General features: G+C 36.7%; 1 protein-coding gene across 2 annotated transcripts in view; it reads left to right on the plus strand.

Moving 5' to 3' along the window:
• Positions 1-17,564, plus strand: part of llgl2 (LLGL scribble cell polarity complex component 2) — a 37,895-nt gene extending 20,331 nt beyond the window's left edge. The window contains exons 4-26 of one of the 2 annotated variants that reach the window (XM_081392943.1): positions 1,232-1,313; positions 1,743-1,858; positions 2,972-3,130; positions 3,610-3,772; positions 3,877-4,009; positions 4,368-4,422; positions 4,763-4,917; positions 5,081-5,292; positions 5,782-5,849; positions 6,667-6,820; positions 6,936-7,040; positions 7,912-8,204; positions 9,109-9,256; positions 9,427-9,577; positions 9,695-9,811; positions 11,747-11,913; positions 11,995-12,256; positions 12,344-12,506; positions 12,609-12,637; positions 13,925-13,972; positions 14,338-14,380; positions 15,115-15,176; positions 16,561-17,564. In XM_081392943.1, the coding sequence (XP_081249069.1) occupies positions 1,232-1,313; positions 1,743-1,858; positions 2,972-3,130; positions 3,610-3,772; positions 3,877-4,009; positions 4,368-4,422; positions 4,763-4,917; positions 5,081-5,292; positions 5,782-5,849; positions 6,667-6,820; positions 6,936-7,040; positions 7,912-8,204; positions 9,109-9,256; positions 9,427-9,577; positions 9,695-9,811; positions 11,747-11,913; positions 11,995-12,256; positions 12,344-12,506; positions 12,609-12,637; positions 13,925-13,972; positions 14,338-14,380; positions 15,115-15,176; positions 16,561-16,565 (2,890 nt within the window). In that variant the 3' untranslated portion in view covers positions 16,566-17,564. The remainder of the gene's footprint in view (positions 1-1,231; positions 1,314-1,742; positions 1,859-2,971; positions 3,131-3,609; positions 3,773-3,876; positions 4,010-4,367; positions 4,423-4,762; positions 4,918-5,080; positions 5,293-5,781; positions 5,850-6,666; positions 6,821-6,935; positions 7,041-7,911; positions 8,205-9,108; positions 9,257-9,426; positions 9,578-9,694; positions 9,812-11,746; positions 11,914-11,994; positions 12,257-12,343; positions 12,507-12,608; positions 12,638-13,924; positions 13,973-14,337; positions 14,381-15,114; positions 15,177-16,560) is intronic. The other variant, XM_081392944.1, reaches the window with a different exon arrangement.
• Positions 17,565-18,518: the final 954 nt, after the last annotated feature.

The following is an 18,518-nucleotide window of genomic DNA, read 5'->3' on the forward strand; positions in this document are numbered from 1 at the left end:
GTTCTCATAGTGGCTCAATCGTACACACCCATCATGCAGGTACTTTGAAAGGCGGAACAGTTTATATTAGTGCGTAGAGCTGAGAACGCATGTTCATGAAACATTTTTTCCCATACTATTGCGCAATTTTCTCTGTTAGTCATTTACTGAAGAGGAAATAGAAATGAGTAACTTGTATTTGGCCAACATTACATGCCTGTTTTTTATATACATTTGATTTATTTTGATTTCTATTATGCATTATTCTATTAGCGCACAACCTATGGCCCAATTTTATATCAAAGTTTGCATGCTTCTTTAGAATCATACATCACATGTGCTCACCTAATTTTGTGGAGTTCTACATAAATCAGAGATGAAAAGACCATTTTCAGGCATATCGTGATTTGCCATAGAAATATAGCATTTTACACCTTTTTAACAGTTATAGCGCTGCCTTTTGGCCAATCTCCATAAAAGTTTGCATGCTTCTTTTGAGTCACATGTTGCACATGCTCACCTAATTTCGCGACTGACAGGCTTTTGGGTAGACTTAGCCACGCCTGTTTTCTAAATGACTCTGGTATAGCTATCTAAAAAGGTACTAATTGACCTAGAGAGTCCAAAGAATTGTCCTGTAGTGGTTTTATCGAGGTTGAGCGTAAAACCTAGGACTAGTTCGCAAAAGTATTTTTTTCAAATAATCTCCAATATTTAGCAAATTATTTGATTGACAGCAATGATCCTAGAGGCAAAGTAGTACAGATCGAGGAGATCTATATTACAGTATGAATATCGCTTGCAGGCATGAAAAATCACGTAATGTACAATAATTTAACATTTATCATCATTATCAACATTTATCATCATTGGATACTTTATCAAAAAAGCGTTTTCTGCCAAGGATTCCAATGATATAAGATACTTGAGTCTGCGATTAACGGTTTAGGAGTTATGAGAGATTTCGTACTTTTGATCAATGTTGCGCCATCATCAGGCCGATTAGGGAAAGCCTCTGTGATGTTGAAGACGGGGTGGGTACTTCCATCCCTCAGATTTTCAAGTCTCTGGTTTGGTTTGCCCGATCACTTTTAGGTTGATCTTTGAAAATCCTAACAATTCAATAGGGTTTCTGCGCTATGTGCTTGTGCAACTAATGATTCGCCTCTGTTTGACTTTTAAACCCCACAAAACCAAGTTGTTTCAGTCTTCTGTGGTGTGTTTGCCATGTGTTTCCTTAACCAGTTCTCAGGTACGGATCTCCAGGTGTGGAGTTCATGGGACTTCACGACGAGAATGCGGCAGTTACACAGGTGCACTTCCTGCCAAACCAGGTACGGCACTGAACTTTAATCCGCATATTCACAGTTTGATCTCACGTAGATTTTTTTTTTTTTTTTGTGCATGTTAATTTGGACTTCATTCCAGTCTTTGGGATTTGGCTTCTAATGAGTAATTAGTGGTTTTGGGTGAGGTTGCTATTTCAAAACATCAGCAAAATATTATACCATGGTATGAGACATTTTATATCAAGAACTGTATATATTATTTTAACACAAAAAATTATAGATAAATATGATAGATACAATGGATAGATGGATACTATAGATAGATAGACAGACAGGCAGACTATTTTTGGATAATTCACAGTGAATTTAATACCTTATTTATTTATTTACAAGTTTTGTTCTGCAAATAAAGGCACTTCATTTTACTTCAATTCTGATTTATGCCTGTATTTTATTTTTACTTTATTTTTGCAGTTGGAGTTTGTCACATTACTGGATGACAACAGTCTGCACATGTGGACGCTTCGTGGACATAACAGCATGTCCGAGCTGCTTGAGATAGGACGTTTCACTCTCTCTGGTCCACCTGGGTGAGTCAAGAACCCACACCTACATACTCACCGCGATCTAATATGATCATGTTTGAAGATTTATTTTTAATACTCGGATGGTAATTCGCACACACCCAAAGAATGAGACATGAGCACTGAGTCACACTGATTCAGACACTACTGATACTCACTTGTGCTCTGAATCCATACATATTGCTGTCTGGTGACTTCCATGATTCAAAGTAGCTGTGATGTCATTTTATATATATACACAAACATACACAGTGGTGGCCAAAATTATTAGAACGGTAAGATTTTTTTTATGTTTAAAAAGAAGTCTCTTCTGCTCACCAAGGCTTCATTTATTTGATTCAAAATACAGCAAAAACAGTAATATTGTGAAAATATTTTTACAATTTAAAATAACTGTTTTCTATTTGAATATATTTTAAAATGTAATTTATTCCTGCGATCAAAGCTGAATTTTCAGCATCATTACTCCAGTCTTCAGTGTCACATGATCTTTCTGAAATCATTCTAATATGCCGATTTGCTGCTCAAGAAAGATTTATTATTATTATCATCAATGTTGAAAGCAGTTTTGTGCAATTTCTTTTCAGGATTCTTTGATGAATAGAAAGTTCAAAAGAGCAGCATTTATCTGAAATAGAAAGCTTTTGTGTTTGTGTGTTACCAACACAGAAATAAATTGCATTTTAAGTAAATAGTCAAATAGAAAACAGTTATTTTAAATAGTAAAAAATATTTCACAATATTACTGTTTTTGCTGTATTTTGGATCAAATAAATGAAGCCTTGGTGAGCAGTAGACACTTCTTTTAAAACAATAAAAAATCTTACCGTTCTGGCCACCACTGTATATATGTGTGTGTGTGTGTAGATGATGGATGGATAGATAATGCTCTATTTCATATTTCATGTTTAAAAAACTACTCTTTAAAAACATGTTGCAACTGGTTACAATTATTTATGAGGAAAAACATCTATAATGCATTGGAACTAAAAAGTATATATGACCTAAAAATAAGCCAGTAGTCTAGTCTTACTGTCTATCCAGTGTCTAATCTAAGTGTAACTGGGGTAGAAAACAAATCACTAACGCTTTCATTTTGACCCTCTTGTGATGTGACAGCGCCCCTCCCAGCGTGACGCGGGTCACGGCCGTCCTGGCACACTCATCGGGTGAGCTGCTGCTGCTGGGCACGGAGGGAGGACACGTGTTTGTTGTAGAAGTGCCAGGCTTCAGAGAACTGGAGGAGAACAACATAAGCGTGGAGGATGTACAGAACAGGTCAGACGTCACATTGGTCAGATTTAGGAATTCATGTAAAGCCACATACACCTGTGCAAAAAAAAAAAAATTTCCAGTAAAATGTACTATTCTTTATAAATAACACACATGCTGCCTTTAAATGTTGAATTTGTCCATACTAAATTGCATATTTATCTTAAAACTGTCTTTAATGTTTAATGTAACATATTTAATGTTTCTGTCTTTTATCTTTCCCAAAATAGTGTTAAATAAATGTTTAGTCACTTTGCATATGAGCACTGTATTTAAAGACAAGAACTAAAACGAGCATATTTAATATACTTTTCTTTGTTCTGTGACTTGCAGTTCTATATATAATCTTTGACTATATACACACATGCTGCAACATTCTTCAAATAGTTTCTCTGGAATGGTATAATGCAACACTTTTGCATGCCAGAGATGACTGTTATAGTTACTCTTTGTGATGGCTGATCTGTTCACCGCTACTTTCCCAGAGTTCCAGAGGATTATGCTGGCCGCAGGAATCTGGAGTGTGTTGAAGCTCTGCATGAGAACCCTCTCAACCCACGGCAGGTGCTGATTGGCTACAGCCGAGGCCTGATGGTTCTGTGGGATCTGGATCGGCAGCGTCCCATCCAACACTTTCTCAGCACACAGGTACCATATAATGCAATGTTGTCATCTAAGCTCTGAAACTCAAAATTCTTACCAATCGTTCTAAGAAGAGGCTTGTAATTTTCCCTTTTTTGTGTCCTCTGCAGCAACTAGAGAGTGTTTGTTGGATGGAGGATGGTGTGAACATTCTCAGTTCCCATAGTGATGGGAGCTACTGCCAGTGGACAGTCACTGGTGAGGATCCGCAAACGGAGCCTGAGAAACAGGAGATTCCATATGGTAAGATTGCTTTACCAGAATGACTTCAGTGTGATGGCAAAGCTTAATTTTTAGAGCCATTACTGTCACATGATCCTTATATTGTAATATATTTGTGGAAACTGTGATCCTTTTTCAGGATTCTTTGAAGAATATATATAATAAAAGCATACAATTATATTTAATTGAGTTTAAGTAGAATTTGACCTAAACAAGGCATCTTTAAAGGTGGCATAATTTTTGTTGCCTACCTTTTGGTGCCTAAAATGCTGCCATATTAGGCAGATCATTAGGTTTTGTAACAAAGCCTGTATCTTTGACTGGTCAAATGTATTCATATTGAGCTATCTGTCCTTAAATGATCTACATCTCCACACAGGTGCCTTCCCCTGCAAGGCCATATCCAAAATTATACAGCTGCCATCAAAACAAGGGTGAGTCTTGCATATTCTTTATTGGACAGTACTGTGAGTGTTCACTAACTGATGGTGAAACAGGTGTGTTTGCTTGTGGTGTCATTACCACAGAATGCTTCTCCATGACTCACACGGTTGGGTTAATATTTAACTTCCACTCTACATTAAGATCCTCTATCTGATTTCTCTTTAACCACTAATCTCTAGCCCATTTTATCATGCCGTCCTTTCATTTCATGTTGTTGTATTGTTCTCCTTTTTCATCAAAATATTTGGAAAGTTTTGGAAGATCCAAAGGGGATTTGTCATTTAGTAAACTCTTATCCAAAATAATGTGTCTTCTGTCCTCTCCTCCCAGTCCCCCATTCCTCATCTTCAGTGGAGGGATGCCGAGGGCCAGTTACGGGGACAGACACTGCATCTCCGTCATCCACAGCAAAACCCACGAGGCGCTGGACTTCACCTCACGTATTATCGACTTCTTCGTCATTTGTGAGGGAGAGAACCACAGAGGTAGAGAGACATGCTGAGAGACTTATTGTTCTTTTCCTCATTAAAATATGTCAAACACACTGTTTTGGTTCCTTTACATGCTTTTTTCTACATCTACTTAAACATATTAGCTGAGCTGCAGTCAGCACACTTCCTCTAAGTGGTCTAAATGTGTCTGTTGCAGGTGAGCCAAGCGCTCTTGTGGTTTTGGTGGAGGAGGAACTTGTGGTGGTGGATCTGCAGACTGAGGGGTGGCCCGTCATCCAGACGCCTTACCTGGTGCCATTACACTGTTCAGCCATTACCTGCTCACACCACGTCTCCTCCATCCCACTTAAACTGTGGGAAAGAGTGCACGCTGCGGGAGCCCAGCAGAACACACACTACTCTAAGAAGGTAAGCAAGAATATGCTTGCACAAATACAGAAATATTAAGCTCATTGCATGTTACTGAGTAAAGCAACTCACCAGGAAGAGAATACTCGCATTAAATGCTTTGAACTGTCATTTTCTGGGTTAAAGGGATAGTTCACCCAAAAATTCAAATTATCCCATGATTTTCTCACCCTCAAGCCATCCTAGGTGTATATGACTTTCTTTTTTCTTTTCCTAACCCTAGTTATATTAAAAAATATCATTGCTCTTTCAAGCTTTATAATGGTAGTGAATGGCGGTTCTGATTTTGAAGTGTGTACTTCAGAAGGCCTTTATTAACTATACTACTTAACTATTTATTAACTATTACTTTTGTGATGGATGGATGGATGCACTTTTTTGGGCTTTTTTCAAAATCTCATCCTCCATTCACTGCCATTATAAAGTTTTGCTGTGATGGTTTACAGTACCATGCACAACTATTCAGTTTTCAAATCTGTCTTTTTGTAGCCTTGGCCTATAAATGGAGGTCAGAATCTTGCCCCAGACCCTCCCCAGAGAGACCTGCTCCTCACGGGGTGAGTAGATGTGTGTGATGTAACGCTGTCGGTCTTGGTGTGATCTTAGTCTTGAATTCACTGGTTTCCTTGTAAAGTTTTGTCCTGTAAAATATGCAGAATTGTTCTCTTCATAATTATAAACCGTGTCAAAATGAAGAATGTTTAAGAATGATCTTTCAAAAATTGTTCTATTAAAATTATTTTGGGGTTATGTATTATTTTATATGTAAAATGGTTGTGCTGCTTAATATTTTTGTGAAAATAATTTTTTTCAGGATTCTTTGATGAATAGAGCGTTCAAAAGAACGGCATTAATTTGAAATTGAAATATCTTTAACAACTTTTATCAATTTAATGTATCCTTGCTGAATAAGTGTTAATTTCTTTCAACACCAACAAAACTAACTTACCCGAACCTTTGAATGGTACTCTTAGAATAAACACTTCAGTGAAACCAAAACTGTCAAAAAAAACTTGTTGCACTGTTTATATCTGTTTTGTTTTGCTCGCATAACTGTCATCAGATAACAAAAAACAGGGAAGATCGGATTCTTGTTCTTACTTTGCAAATTAAATCATGCGTTATTTCACAGTTCCTAAAAATTTAGTATTATTACAGTAAATCTGTTTCAAAGCTAATTGTTACTCTCATTTGGTACTTGGACCCTGTTTAAATATTTGCTTAATATTGTTGGGTTTTTCCCTTCTCGAGGAATAACAAGGAAAAATTTCCTGTTAAGATGCTGTAATGGTTTCACCTGGAGGGAATGAGGAACTGATTATTAAAAATGAATCTTACCTTTCATGTTAAATGTATCCCTTTTCCTCTTGAAAGGCACGAAGATGGCACGGTACGTTTCTGGGACGCCTCAGGGGTCTGTCTTTACCCCATGTACAAGCTCAGCACGGCGGGAGTCTTCCACACAGATGCCGACCCAAATGACAACATGAACCAGGGCAGTGAGGGAGAGTGGCCTCCGTTCCGCAAGGTCTGTCTCACCTAAAACAAGCATTACCACTCACAATCAACATCCTATTATTAGCACAGCTGTTTACAGTTTTCATCAAACATTTGATTGTGTTTATTATTTTTCAATGTATCAGGTGGGCTGCTTTGACCCATATAGCGACGACCCTCGGCTTGGCATTCAGAAGATCCATCTGTGTAAATACAGCGGATATCTGACAGTGGCTGGAACTGCAGGACAAGTGAGTTCGCATATGGGAGTTTAAGAGATGACTGACTCGGTTCACACACATCATTAAAACAAGCAATGCTAAAATGGTTACTTTTGTTCAGTTATTACTTTACTGTTCAAAAATGTTGGGTTGGTAAGATATTTTTGAAACGAGTCTCTTATTCTCACCAAAGCTGCATATATTTTATCCTTCAGTTATCCTACAGAAATCATTCTAATGCTGATTTGGTGCTCAAGAAACATTTCTTATTATTATCAATGTTGAAAACAGTTGTGCTTCATAATATTTTTGTGGAAACCATGATTCCACAAAGATGATTTAAGTTTTAAAGAACATTGATTTAAAATGTAAATCTTTTGTAACATAACAAATGTTTTTACTGTCACTTTTGATCAATTTAATGAATCCTTGCTGAATAAAATTATTCATTTCTTTAAAAAAAAAATATGTATCACATACTGACCTTAAACTTTGACCTCTGACCATCTGATTTCTCATACATTTTAGTCGCTGCTGATAATTAATCATGAGTGAGAACTTGACTAAAGCGCTTTAGCAGCTTATTAACAGTCTACTACACATCATGTCTGCCATTAGGAAATGAGATGAGCTTGGTTAAAAACCACTCTTCAGGATCAATAGCTCTGCCCTTTCACTGATGTGAACTACTGAGAGGTTTCAGTACAGTTATGCTGATGTGCTGGCAGAACGCTATCCAAAGCTCTTATCATCCTATATGAAATGTGCTGTAAGAACGAATAAAGTGTGCACTCTGCTTTGAGGAAATGTGTTTGCAGAAGTTGAGATATTGATGTTTTTTTCATCTGCTTCAATCAGAGAGAGTTTTGAGTAAATGTAATTTTTCATTCCTCCCACTCAGATTCTGGTTATGGAGCTGAACGATGAGGCTGCCGAGCAGATGGTTGAGGCTACAGTGGTGGACCTGCTGCAGGGTCAGGAGGGCTTCCGCTGGAAGGGCCAAGCGCGTCTAGACGTGCGGGAGGAGCCGGTGCTGTTCCCTCCAGGCTTCCAGCCCTTCGCTCTGGTGCAGTGCCAGCCTCCCGCTGTGGTCACGGCAATCGCTCTGCACTCAGAGTGGAAACTGGTTGCATTCGGTACCAGCCATGGCTTTGGCCTATATGACTACCATCAGAGGAATAACGTCTTTGTCAAGTGAGAAGATAACCATTTAAAATAGCATTCCAGTTTAATACAAGTGACTGTTGGGGGATACAAATGAACATTAAGGAATATCCTTAAAAATAACCTGAAATATAAAGCACATTAGACTGATGTGATCACCAAAATTGTCTGAAGATATTCCCTTCAAAAAGGGAAGTCTTTATTATAGCTATAGTGTTTGTCACCATTGTATATTTTTATCATGCTAAATGCGTCAGTGGAAAATTTGCTCATAGTCTGATTCACTAATCATATGATAGTCTGGCTTTTCATTATTTCTAATATTTTTTTTAATGTAGTTTATTCCTGTGATGACAAAGCTGCATTTTCAGCATCATTATTCCAGTACAGACACTCTTCAGTGTTACATGATCCTTTTGAAATCACTCTAATATGAATGTTGAAAACAGTTGTGCTGCGTAATATTTTTTTTTTTTTGGGAAACCGTGATGCATTGTTTCAGGATTCTTTGATGAATAAAAAGTTCAAAAGAACAGCCCTTATTTTAAATTGAACTCTTTTTTTAAAATTATAAATGTATTTACTGTTACTAATTGTGATCAATTTAGTGTGTCCTTGCTAAGTATGAATGTATAAAAAGATATTTCAGATTTATTTTTGTGTTTTCCAAATTGACACCTTTTTTGACTTGATATGTGGCACAAAAAAGTAACATTTTGTTAGTTTTAGATTTTAGCTAAACATTTTAATTGTCAGTAAAAGTTATATAAAGCCTTTTATTTATGAGCACAAGTCTTTAGATTAAACTGTTAAGATCATGATTATTAAGACCATTAGACCTATTTAAGGTCATTACAATTTTAAATTCCATCAGATGTGTTTTTTATTTTCCTCTTGAGAAGAATGCTAATAGTTGTTTGCTGTCTGTTTGCAGGTGCACCCTAAACCCCAGTGATCAGATGGCCTTGGAGGGGCCGCTGTCACGTGTCAAGTCCATCAAAAAGTCCCTACGACAGTCTTTCCGTAGGATTCGCCGCAGCCGGGTCTCCATGAGAAAACACCACACTAACAACGCAGCCAAGGTGTGTATCAGCTCTCTTCTTCTCTAGTGCTTCAGTTATTCAGCAGTCAAATGAACATGTGACTAGGCATCATGCATGCAGTTATTCTGGTAGCGATTAGTGTTGCATACTTTGGAGTTGTTGAAACGGTGGTTCTGGCTCGATAGTGAATATTAATAATGTTTCTACAGCTGCAGGAGATCAATGCCAGGCTGGAGGCCGAAGCTCTGCAGGAGATGGAGTTGGCTCCTGTACAGAGAAAGATCGAAGCCCGTTCTTCTGACGACTCCTTTACGGGCCTCGTCAGAACACTCTACTTCGCAGATACGTTTGTCAGTGATAGTGAGTACCACAGTGTTTTTTAATTATCGTTGATAATTAAATTTAGGGTTAGTATTCCCAATGTATCCTCTTAGACTAGCAGAAGACCTTCATCAGCTGCCTCTCTCTTTTCCTCAGGTTCTCACAGTACGCCCTCACTGTGGGCAGGAACCAATGGCGGAGCTGTCTTTGCGTATGTCCTCCGTGTGCCATCACTGGAACGAAGGGCAGAGGATCCAGTAGTGGCTCATGCAGGTAAAAAGAACATGGTATATAAATGACATTTTAAGAGCTCTTCAACTTTGAAGTAGATGAACAGACATATTAATCATTTAATAAATGCATTTAACGAACATAGATGTTTTTTAGAGTAATATTGTTGCTGATGTTTTATAAAAGTAATAAACTCTAAGGTTTTGTGTTAGTTATTTCACCACAGTTAAAGGGTTAGTTCACCCAAAAATGAAAATTCTGTCATTAATTACTCACCCTCATGTCGTTCCAAACCCGTAAGATGTTTGTTCATCTACAGAACACAAATGACAATCTTTTTGATGAAATCTGAGAAAACATTGACAGTTACGCAATTACCACATTGACGCTTCAAAAAGTTCATAAAGAGATCAATGTTTATATGTGAATAAAAGCCTAAATTACATCTGTTTATCATATCAAGCGATCGAGTCTCTTCAGAAAATTTGGAATAAAACCGCTCAATTCATATGGATCAGTTTTATGATCTCTTTATGAACTTTGTAAAGCGGCAAAGTGGCAATTGTGTAGCTGTCAATGGAGAGACAGAAAGCTCTCAGATTTCATTAAAAGATCTTCATTCGTGTTCCGAAGATGAACAAAAGTCTTGCGTGTTTGGAACAACATGAGGGTGAGTAATTAATGGCAGAATTTTCATTTTTGGGTGAACTATCCCTTTAAGGGCGTTTTGGCACTCTACTTCACTTAACAATACATTTAAAATCACTGGTAAAATCACTTGGTAAAATCACTGTAAATGGTGAGTTTTTATTTTTTTTAATTTTTTTAATCAAAGAAATTAATACTTTTATTTGACTAGAACTATGGATGTCCCGAGCCGATCTCAAAGATCGATATCAAGGCTGATTATGCATTTTTTAACTGATCGGTATGGGCTATCCTAAGCCCGATCAGTTTTTTCACGTCTGCTGTCACGTACGTGTCGGTATGCACCTTCAAGTGGGTTGGTCAGCCATTACGAATCACTCGAAAGTAATTTATTTACTGTTTATTTTTATCTGTCGTCAGACTGTCTGAGAGACGTCGTTGCCATAAAGCATTGCTATGGGTTGCGTCTTGCTTTGGACTTGACTGACAGACTGGCATTCTGACGCCGTGAGCTTCATGCTTTCTAACCTTAAATCCACTTTTTGTTGCAATTATTCTGCTTATTGTACATATAAGTTTATATCAGTGGTCCCATATTCATAATTGTGACCACAAAGTGGTGCAATGTCCACCATTATAACAGATACTAGTGTATAGTGTGTGTCTGCGTATGTATAAAAAAATACTCTGTAGTGATAGATATCATTTTTTTTTTTACATTTGAGCCTCTAAGAAACTCTCTATATGTCCATGTATACACTGGATACAAGTTTCGGACTAGATATCAGCAGATACTCAATATTCATTGACTTGGATCGGATCAGGGGCATAAAAATCCTGATCGGGACATCCCTAACAAGAACTCATTTAATTAACCAAATGTGACAGTAAAAGACATTTACAATGTTACAAAAGATTTCTATTTAAAAAAACAACAACTTTTGAACTTTCTCTCCATCAGGATTTTTTCAATCCTGAAAAAATTATCACCGTTCCCACACAATTAAGCCACACAACTATTTTCAAGATTGATGATAATACAAAATGTTTCTTTAACACAAAATCAGCATATTAGAATGATTTCTGAAGGATCATGTGACGCTGAAGGCTAATGGCTTCTGAAAGTTCAATTTTGTATCCCAGGAATAAAGTACATTTTAAAATATATTAAAATAGAAAACAGTATATAATTGTAAAAATATTTCTTAATATCACTGTGTTTTTGATAGCATAATTTATAAAAAACCCAAAATTTTGAACAGTAGTGTGCACAAATCCCTGCTTACATAAACAGATCTTCTATAAAAAAAAGTGCTTCTTCATCCCCAGCTAAAGAGATTCAGTTGATGCATCGTGCTCCAGTGGTTGGTTTGGTGGTCTTGGATGGCAAGGGCTCCCCTCTGCCCGAGCCCCTGGAGGTGGCCCATGATCTGGCACGCAGTCCTGAAATGCATGGTTCGCACAATCTATTGGTTGTGTCAGAGGAGCAATTTAAGGTGAGAATTTGCACGACACAATTTATTTTTCGCCCATTGCCAACATAGATTGTGTGTCTTACCGCATTTGTGTGTGCACAGCTGTTTACCCTGCCTAAAGTGAGCAGTAAGTCAAAGCTGAAGCTGACAGCAGTTGACGGCTCTCGTGTGCGCCGTGTGGGCGTGGCTTGGTTTGGCTCTCGGACCGATGAACAGCTGGAGAGCAGCCTGGTGGTGCTGACCAATCAGGGTGAGCTACATGTCATCTCTCTGCCCTCCATCAAAATGCTGGTCCACTATCCTTGCATACGAAGAGAAGACGTCAGTGGAATCGCATCTTGTGTTTTCACCAAATATGGCCAAGGTAGGAAATGCTAACTCTTACATGCATTTACTCACTTATGTGAAAGCATGAATCTACTCTGAAACTGTCTGTCTGGTCATATTTTAGGTTTCTACCTGATCTCCCCATCTGAGTTTGAGCGGTTTTCTCTCTCCACCCGCTTGGTGGTGGAACCACGCTGTCTGGTTGAGGCTCCCCTACAAATGAGGCCCAAGACGCCATCAAGTCCCGTCCACAAGGACCAGCCAGATGGAGTGCCTACTGAACACAGGTGTGTGTAGTTGTGTAATAGTTCAGAATTCATTATTCCTTTCCTGTTGTCAAAGATTAATAAGTGTTTTTATATTGATGACTGTTTGTTCTGTGTTTCCAGAAATTTCAAAACGGAGAGTGATCGATATGGTGAGATTCAGTTTGCTTTTTCTTTTCTTTTTCTTTTCTTTAGATCTGTGTGAATTGTGCAAACTAAGCATCCAACCAACCCTAAAACACGCATGTTCTTAGTGCTTTGTTGAATGCTTCCCCATTTTATTCCCATAAGTCACTCATACAAAAGACTTCTTTCCATGCTTAGACAATCCATAATTGATGAAACGGTGCCACATTAATTTTGCTGAAAGCTCATAAACTCATAAAAGCACCAAGCATATATACTGGTATATATACATACATACTGGTATCATATATTATAATACAGCCTGCTCTCAGAAATATCATAATTTTGAGATTTGTGCATGTTATTAGACAAACTGCTACTTACCAATGACGATCAAGTATTCCGTCGAAAAGTTGGAGTTGTATCATGTACATTGGAAAGCATTGGGTCTCATTCACTAATTATTGTCTGGATTATTCGTTTTTACACACACAGGAGAACTTTTCACAAAATAAATTCTACCTCATTCACAACACGTGCATATGCAGATGAATTTGTTCTTAACCTCGTTCTAATATTAATTCTTTTTGAAGATTCTAAATGGGCAACCGTATGCCCGAGGTTAGTAATTTGCATAAAACTGCCAAACCATATAAGGGCTTTCTGCACACCCTTTCCTTTCGTCATTCTCAGCATACCTCCCTCTCCCTCTCTCTCTCTCTCTCTCTCTCTCTCTCTCTCTCTCTCTCTTTCTTTCTTTCTTTCTTTCTTTCTTTCTTTCTTTCTTTCTCTCTCTCTCTCTCTCCCTCTCTCCCTCTCTCCCTCTCTCCCTCTCTCCCTCTCTCTCTCTCTCTCTCTCTCTCTCTCTCTCTCTCTCTCTCTCTCTCTCTCTCTCTCTCTCTCTCTCTCTCTCTCTCTCTCTCTCTCTTTCTCTCTCTTTCTTTCTTTTCTTTTCGGTAAGTTTAGAATAAAATGTAGAACGAAAGTTCTATACACACGGTTAGTGAATGAGAGTATGAGACCCATTGTTTAATTATATTTTATTAGATAATTTGCCTCTCATCAAGAGTTGTTAACTAAATCTATTAAAAATTGTTTTTGTCCATTGAAATAGAATGTAAACATTAAATGAAAATTAGAAATGTTGCCTTGGATATTAAAATAAAAGCTAATTCAAAATATATAAAACATTCAAATATACATAAACAATACTAAAACAACACTGTTGCAACAATTATGGATTGTATTTATAACTCCTCTTTAAAGCATTTGCAAGCTTTAGCCCAACTAATCAGTGTGCTTGTGTGTTCCAGAGAATTCTGCTAGACAAGTAATGGAGCATGCTTTGCTCAACGATGAGAGTGAGTACATGAGGAATCAGCAGTTAGACAGGATATTCTGAAGGAGTTTAGATGTGTAACACCTCAGAGCATTGCTGTGTATGTTTTGTGACATGCAATTGGCCTAAAACAATAATCTAAACATGCTGTATGATTAATCGTGGCCTGGTCTGTGCAGACGTGCGTGCATGATCTGTAACACTTCCATCTGCCTGCACAATAATACTGTCATATTAATATCTGTGCAAAAGATATTAGGATGATTTGTTGTTTTTAAGAAGAGCTCATTTCTGAGTACTTTACAAGCAATTCCAGTGAAGATGGTGTTTGCTGGACTCTTAGTGATTTGCGAGTACTTGTTTGAATCACATCTTGCTCTAACACAGGTGTGCTTCAGGAGATCCAGAAGTCCCTAGAAGGAGATCAAACGTAAGAAAGTTTAATTTAATGTAGATTCTATTCCTTTATTAAAGGTATAGCGGAGGATCTTTCCGAATTTTAGATAAGAACCGCCCTCTCCACTTTTTGAAAAAATGCACATGCGCAACACACTACATGCTCCCGAGAGGGAACGCCTATTAAACGTGTGCGAGGTTCTCCTCGTGCACGCTCTGTTTACAAGTTGCTGTCGGCATTACTCATACAAGATTACTTTCCAAAAGAAGATTTGCACTTTTTCACCAAATAGCATGCCAAACTTTACATGTCGAGTAGAAACTTCGCGACTGAGGCATTAGTGGGAAGCCCAACCTGTGTTTTCAGCGCACGCCATCGTGTGAAACAATCTCCCAAAAACACTCTGATCTTGTTTCTCTCTTCTGAGGCCTTTCTCTTCTTCTCATACAGTTCGTACAAACTTTTTCTCTTGCGACCCTCAGACATTTTCAAAGGACCCGGTGAAACGGCGAGCTTCAATGAATGGCTTAAACCGTAACTCTAGCTCACCACCACACATAAACACCTGAAAGTGCGCATGCGCAGAAAGCGAAAACTAAGGGACGAGCACGTACGACGGCCTTACGTTACATATCACCAGAATGATTGACACTTAGGTGGACCAATAGTTTACACTACCCACCCGGAAAAAGAAAATCCTCCGCTATACCTTTAATATTCATTAATCCCGGTGAGGTTTGAATAATCTGCCAATTGTTTGTTTAAAGGACGTTCCTAGAGAACAATCTGAAGACTAAGCCAAATGCAGGCAATATCCTGAGCAATGGAGGTAATTATTTTCTATTCCCAATTAGCATAAATTGTTATTCCAATATTCATATTATAACTATAGCCCTATTGCAAGAATTTGAGAGAACATTGATCATTGCTTTCCAAAGTAGTATTTTTTCTCAAAGTAGGAGTATTTGAAATGCAGATCTATATGTATGTGTGTGTTCGGTGCAGAAGTGTGTTTGGAGGTGCTCTGAGAGATGTTCATTTAAAAATGGATCAGGTTTTCATATTGTGCATAATAATCACGATGTGCTTTGGGTTCACTTTCTCCTATTTTGAGTAATTCCAAATTTCTTTGGTTTGTACAGGTCATTATAATACAATGTTAATGACATGCAAAGAAATGGGAGATAAGAGAACATATGGAGATTTCTCTAGAATTTCAGTTGGAGACAACTTTAATACTACTACTAATAATAATAACAATATTATTATGATGTTATGTACAGGAAGGCTTATACAAACTACAGTGTGAATATATATTTTGTAAAGACAGAGGAGACTGCTTCAATAATAATAATATTAATTGTAGTAATAATAACATTATTATTATTATTATTATTAAATATGGATACATTTTCTCATCTCTGTCTTTAAAAATTTGTATTTTGGTCTCCGTCCATTATTTTTTTTTTTTTTTTTTACTTATTTATTAATTTATTTATCATCACTAAACTATAGTGTAAAAGTAAAATGAGCTAAGACCAAAAAGAGATTTAAAATGTTCATTTTTAATGTAGAATTTAAATAATAATTGTTTTATTGATGTTTACAATATTGTTAATGACATTCTACAATGTACTGTACATAAATGTGTGAGGAAATCATAGTTTTTATTTGTTTATTTAAATTTAAAGTGAATACATCTTTCTAAGATTCAGTTTGTCAGATAAAATGTCCTTAGCATGACAGGTGTAATTGATCCTTGATCTGTGTTAAGAAACCAATATTATTATTAGGACTGTCAAAAGATTAATCGCGATTAATCGCATCCAAAATAAAAGTTTTTGTTTACATAATATATGTGTGTGTACTGTGTATAATTATTTTGTATATATAAATACACACACATGCATGTATATATTTAAGAAATATTTGCATACATATTCTGTATATATTTATATTATATATAAATATTATTTTTTTTTTATATAAATTACACATTTTTCTTAAATATAGAAATATATAAATATATAAGCATGTGTGTGTATTTATATATACAAATTTAATTATACACAGTACACACACATATATTATTTAAACACAAACTTTTATTTTGGATGCGATTAATCGCGATTAATCTTTTGACAGCCCTAATTATTATATAACTTTTGAGCTTTACATTCATTGCACTTCTTTGCTCTCTGCTGCGTCCACAGACTGAGCCTTTAATTCCCCGTGCCTGAACGATTCTGGATCCGCTCTTCACTCCAGACTTGCTTACGATCTGAACACTACTGCTAGTACCACTACTGAACCACGAGAAAGCCTTGCCCTGGAGAGAGGAACCTCCCACTCAAGAGCTTCTACACCCAGGGAGACGACAGAGAGAAGAGAGCGAGGGACCACCACCTGTGCCTGCTAAGACCAATCACTGTATCTCCACTGAATCCATTACATGCTGACTGACCACCTTCACACCACCAGCGTCTACCTGTGCAGCAACCTGAGCAAATGCAATGGCATTTGAAAGACTGACAATTTTGTTTTTTTAACTTAATTTTAAATGCATGACTCTTCTTTTATACCAAATTGAGGACCTCAGAATTTGCATAGATGGTGTATAATACCTGGGTGAAGATGCCATTAGCTGTTGCTGACGATTTAGGGTAGGACGACAAGGCAATGTTAGCACTAGATGCTATAACACCGTTGCAATTACACCCCATACACATTTAAAACCCTACTGTGTTCCGAAAGTAGTGTTGCCTTTCCCCCGTCCACACCAATGAGAACAGTGGGTAGATAAAAGTTCTTATAGGTACTTGTACACTACTGTGTAGTACATATGCTGTAGTTTCTAGGGTGTACAGCTTTCTGAGGGGCTAGGTTTTTCATTTCTTTTTTTAATGTAAAACTTTTTTGTTATGCCAACAATGAATGATGTAATTTAGGAATGTAATTTTAAAATATTGTAGTCAAATGTTTTAATATATGTGTATATGAAAATCCGTACCTGTTTTGACGGTGGGTTCCTTTTACGGAGGGCTGTATTTTCTGATCTGAGGAAATATTTTGGTACTGTCTCCTGAAATGCGATTAGCGTTTTCTTTGGGGGGGGTCTAGAATATATTTTTGTAGAAACATGATTATGTATGAGAACACTAATTATTATTCTTTGTAACTTCACACTACAGTCTTCTCAGTAAAGATTTTTCACACAAACTACTGTCTTTTTCATCATTTTTGATGAGTTTTCTCATTCTGTCTGAGTTTGTTTAATTCAGGGAAGTCCAATAAGAGGTTATTAAATATATAAATGCTGTAGAGATTCAGGCAGAACATTTTGCTCTATCTTTTTAAAATATAAAGAATCTAAAATATGAATTTTGTTCAAGTTCGCTAGCCTAATTTTAAATACTAAAAATGGCCCAAAATTAGACTCAGAAAGCTAGAGCAAAATTGGTTCATTAACTCCATATCCCTCTTTTCTAAGTGAACTCTAACTTTGCATCTGTGTAGTCATCTATGGCTCTTATAAGGTGATTGTAGCTTTTGAAGAAATGTCCCTTTGGTCTGATCAGTTGTCATACACACTCGGCCAAGAGTTTTGATCATTTATTATTGAGAGATGCTTTGTTCCCTAATCGCAGTAGCTCAAATGTTTACCTGATATTGGACACCGTCTCTTAAAGAATCCTGGAGATTAGCTGTTTACGATGTTGTGCACACAGCACAAGCAAGTAGAAAGTAGAAGTTAATATATTAGTATGGTCAAGTAGTAGCTTCTGAATATAAATGAGATTCAAATAATAAAAAAACAACTAATAACATAATATTTGTAATATATTTCCCTATTATGGCAATGAAATGATTAACAAAGAACAAATTTGATTTACGAACAGGTCAAAAAAAAAAGGCTAATTTATAAATGACAATGTACTTAATCTACACAGATGCACTTTAATATTTAACATTTACTCTCTTTGATGTAAACTTTTTTTCAATATTTATTTTTTATCCTGATACATAGGTTGTTGTTTGTTTATAGGTTTTTGTCTGTGTACCTAGTATTCACTACATTATTCATTTGTTGCCAAATGTCCCCACATGGATAGTTATAGCAGTAAATTATGACCTTATGTAAAAAAAAAAAAAAAAAAAAAAAAAAAAAAAA

This window comes from Scardinius erythrophthalmus, assembly GCF_964197995.2.
Source record: "Scardinius erythrophthalmus genome assembly, chromosome: 18".
Taxonomy (NCBI): Eukaryota; Metazoa; Chordata; class Actinopteri; order Cypriniformes; family Leuciscidae; genus Scardinius; species Scardinius erythrophthalmus.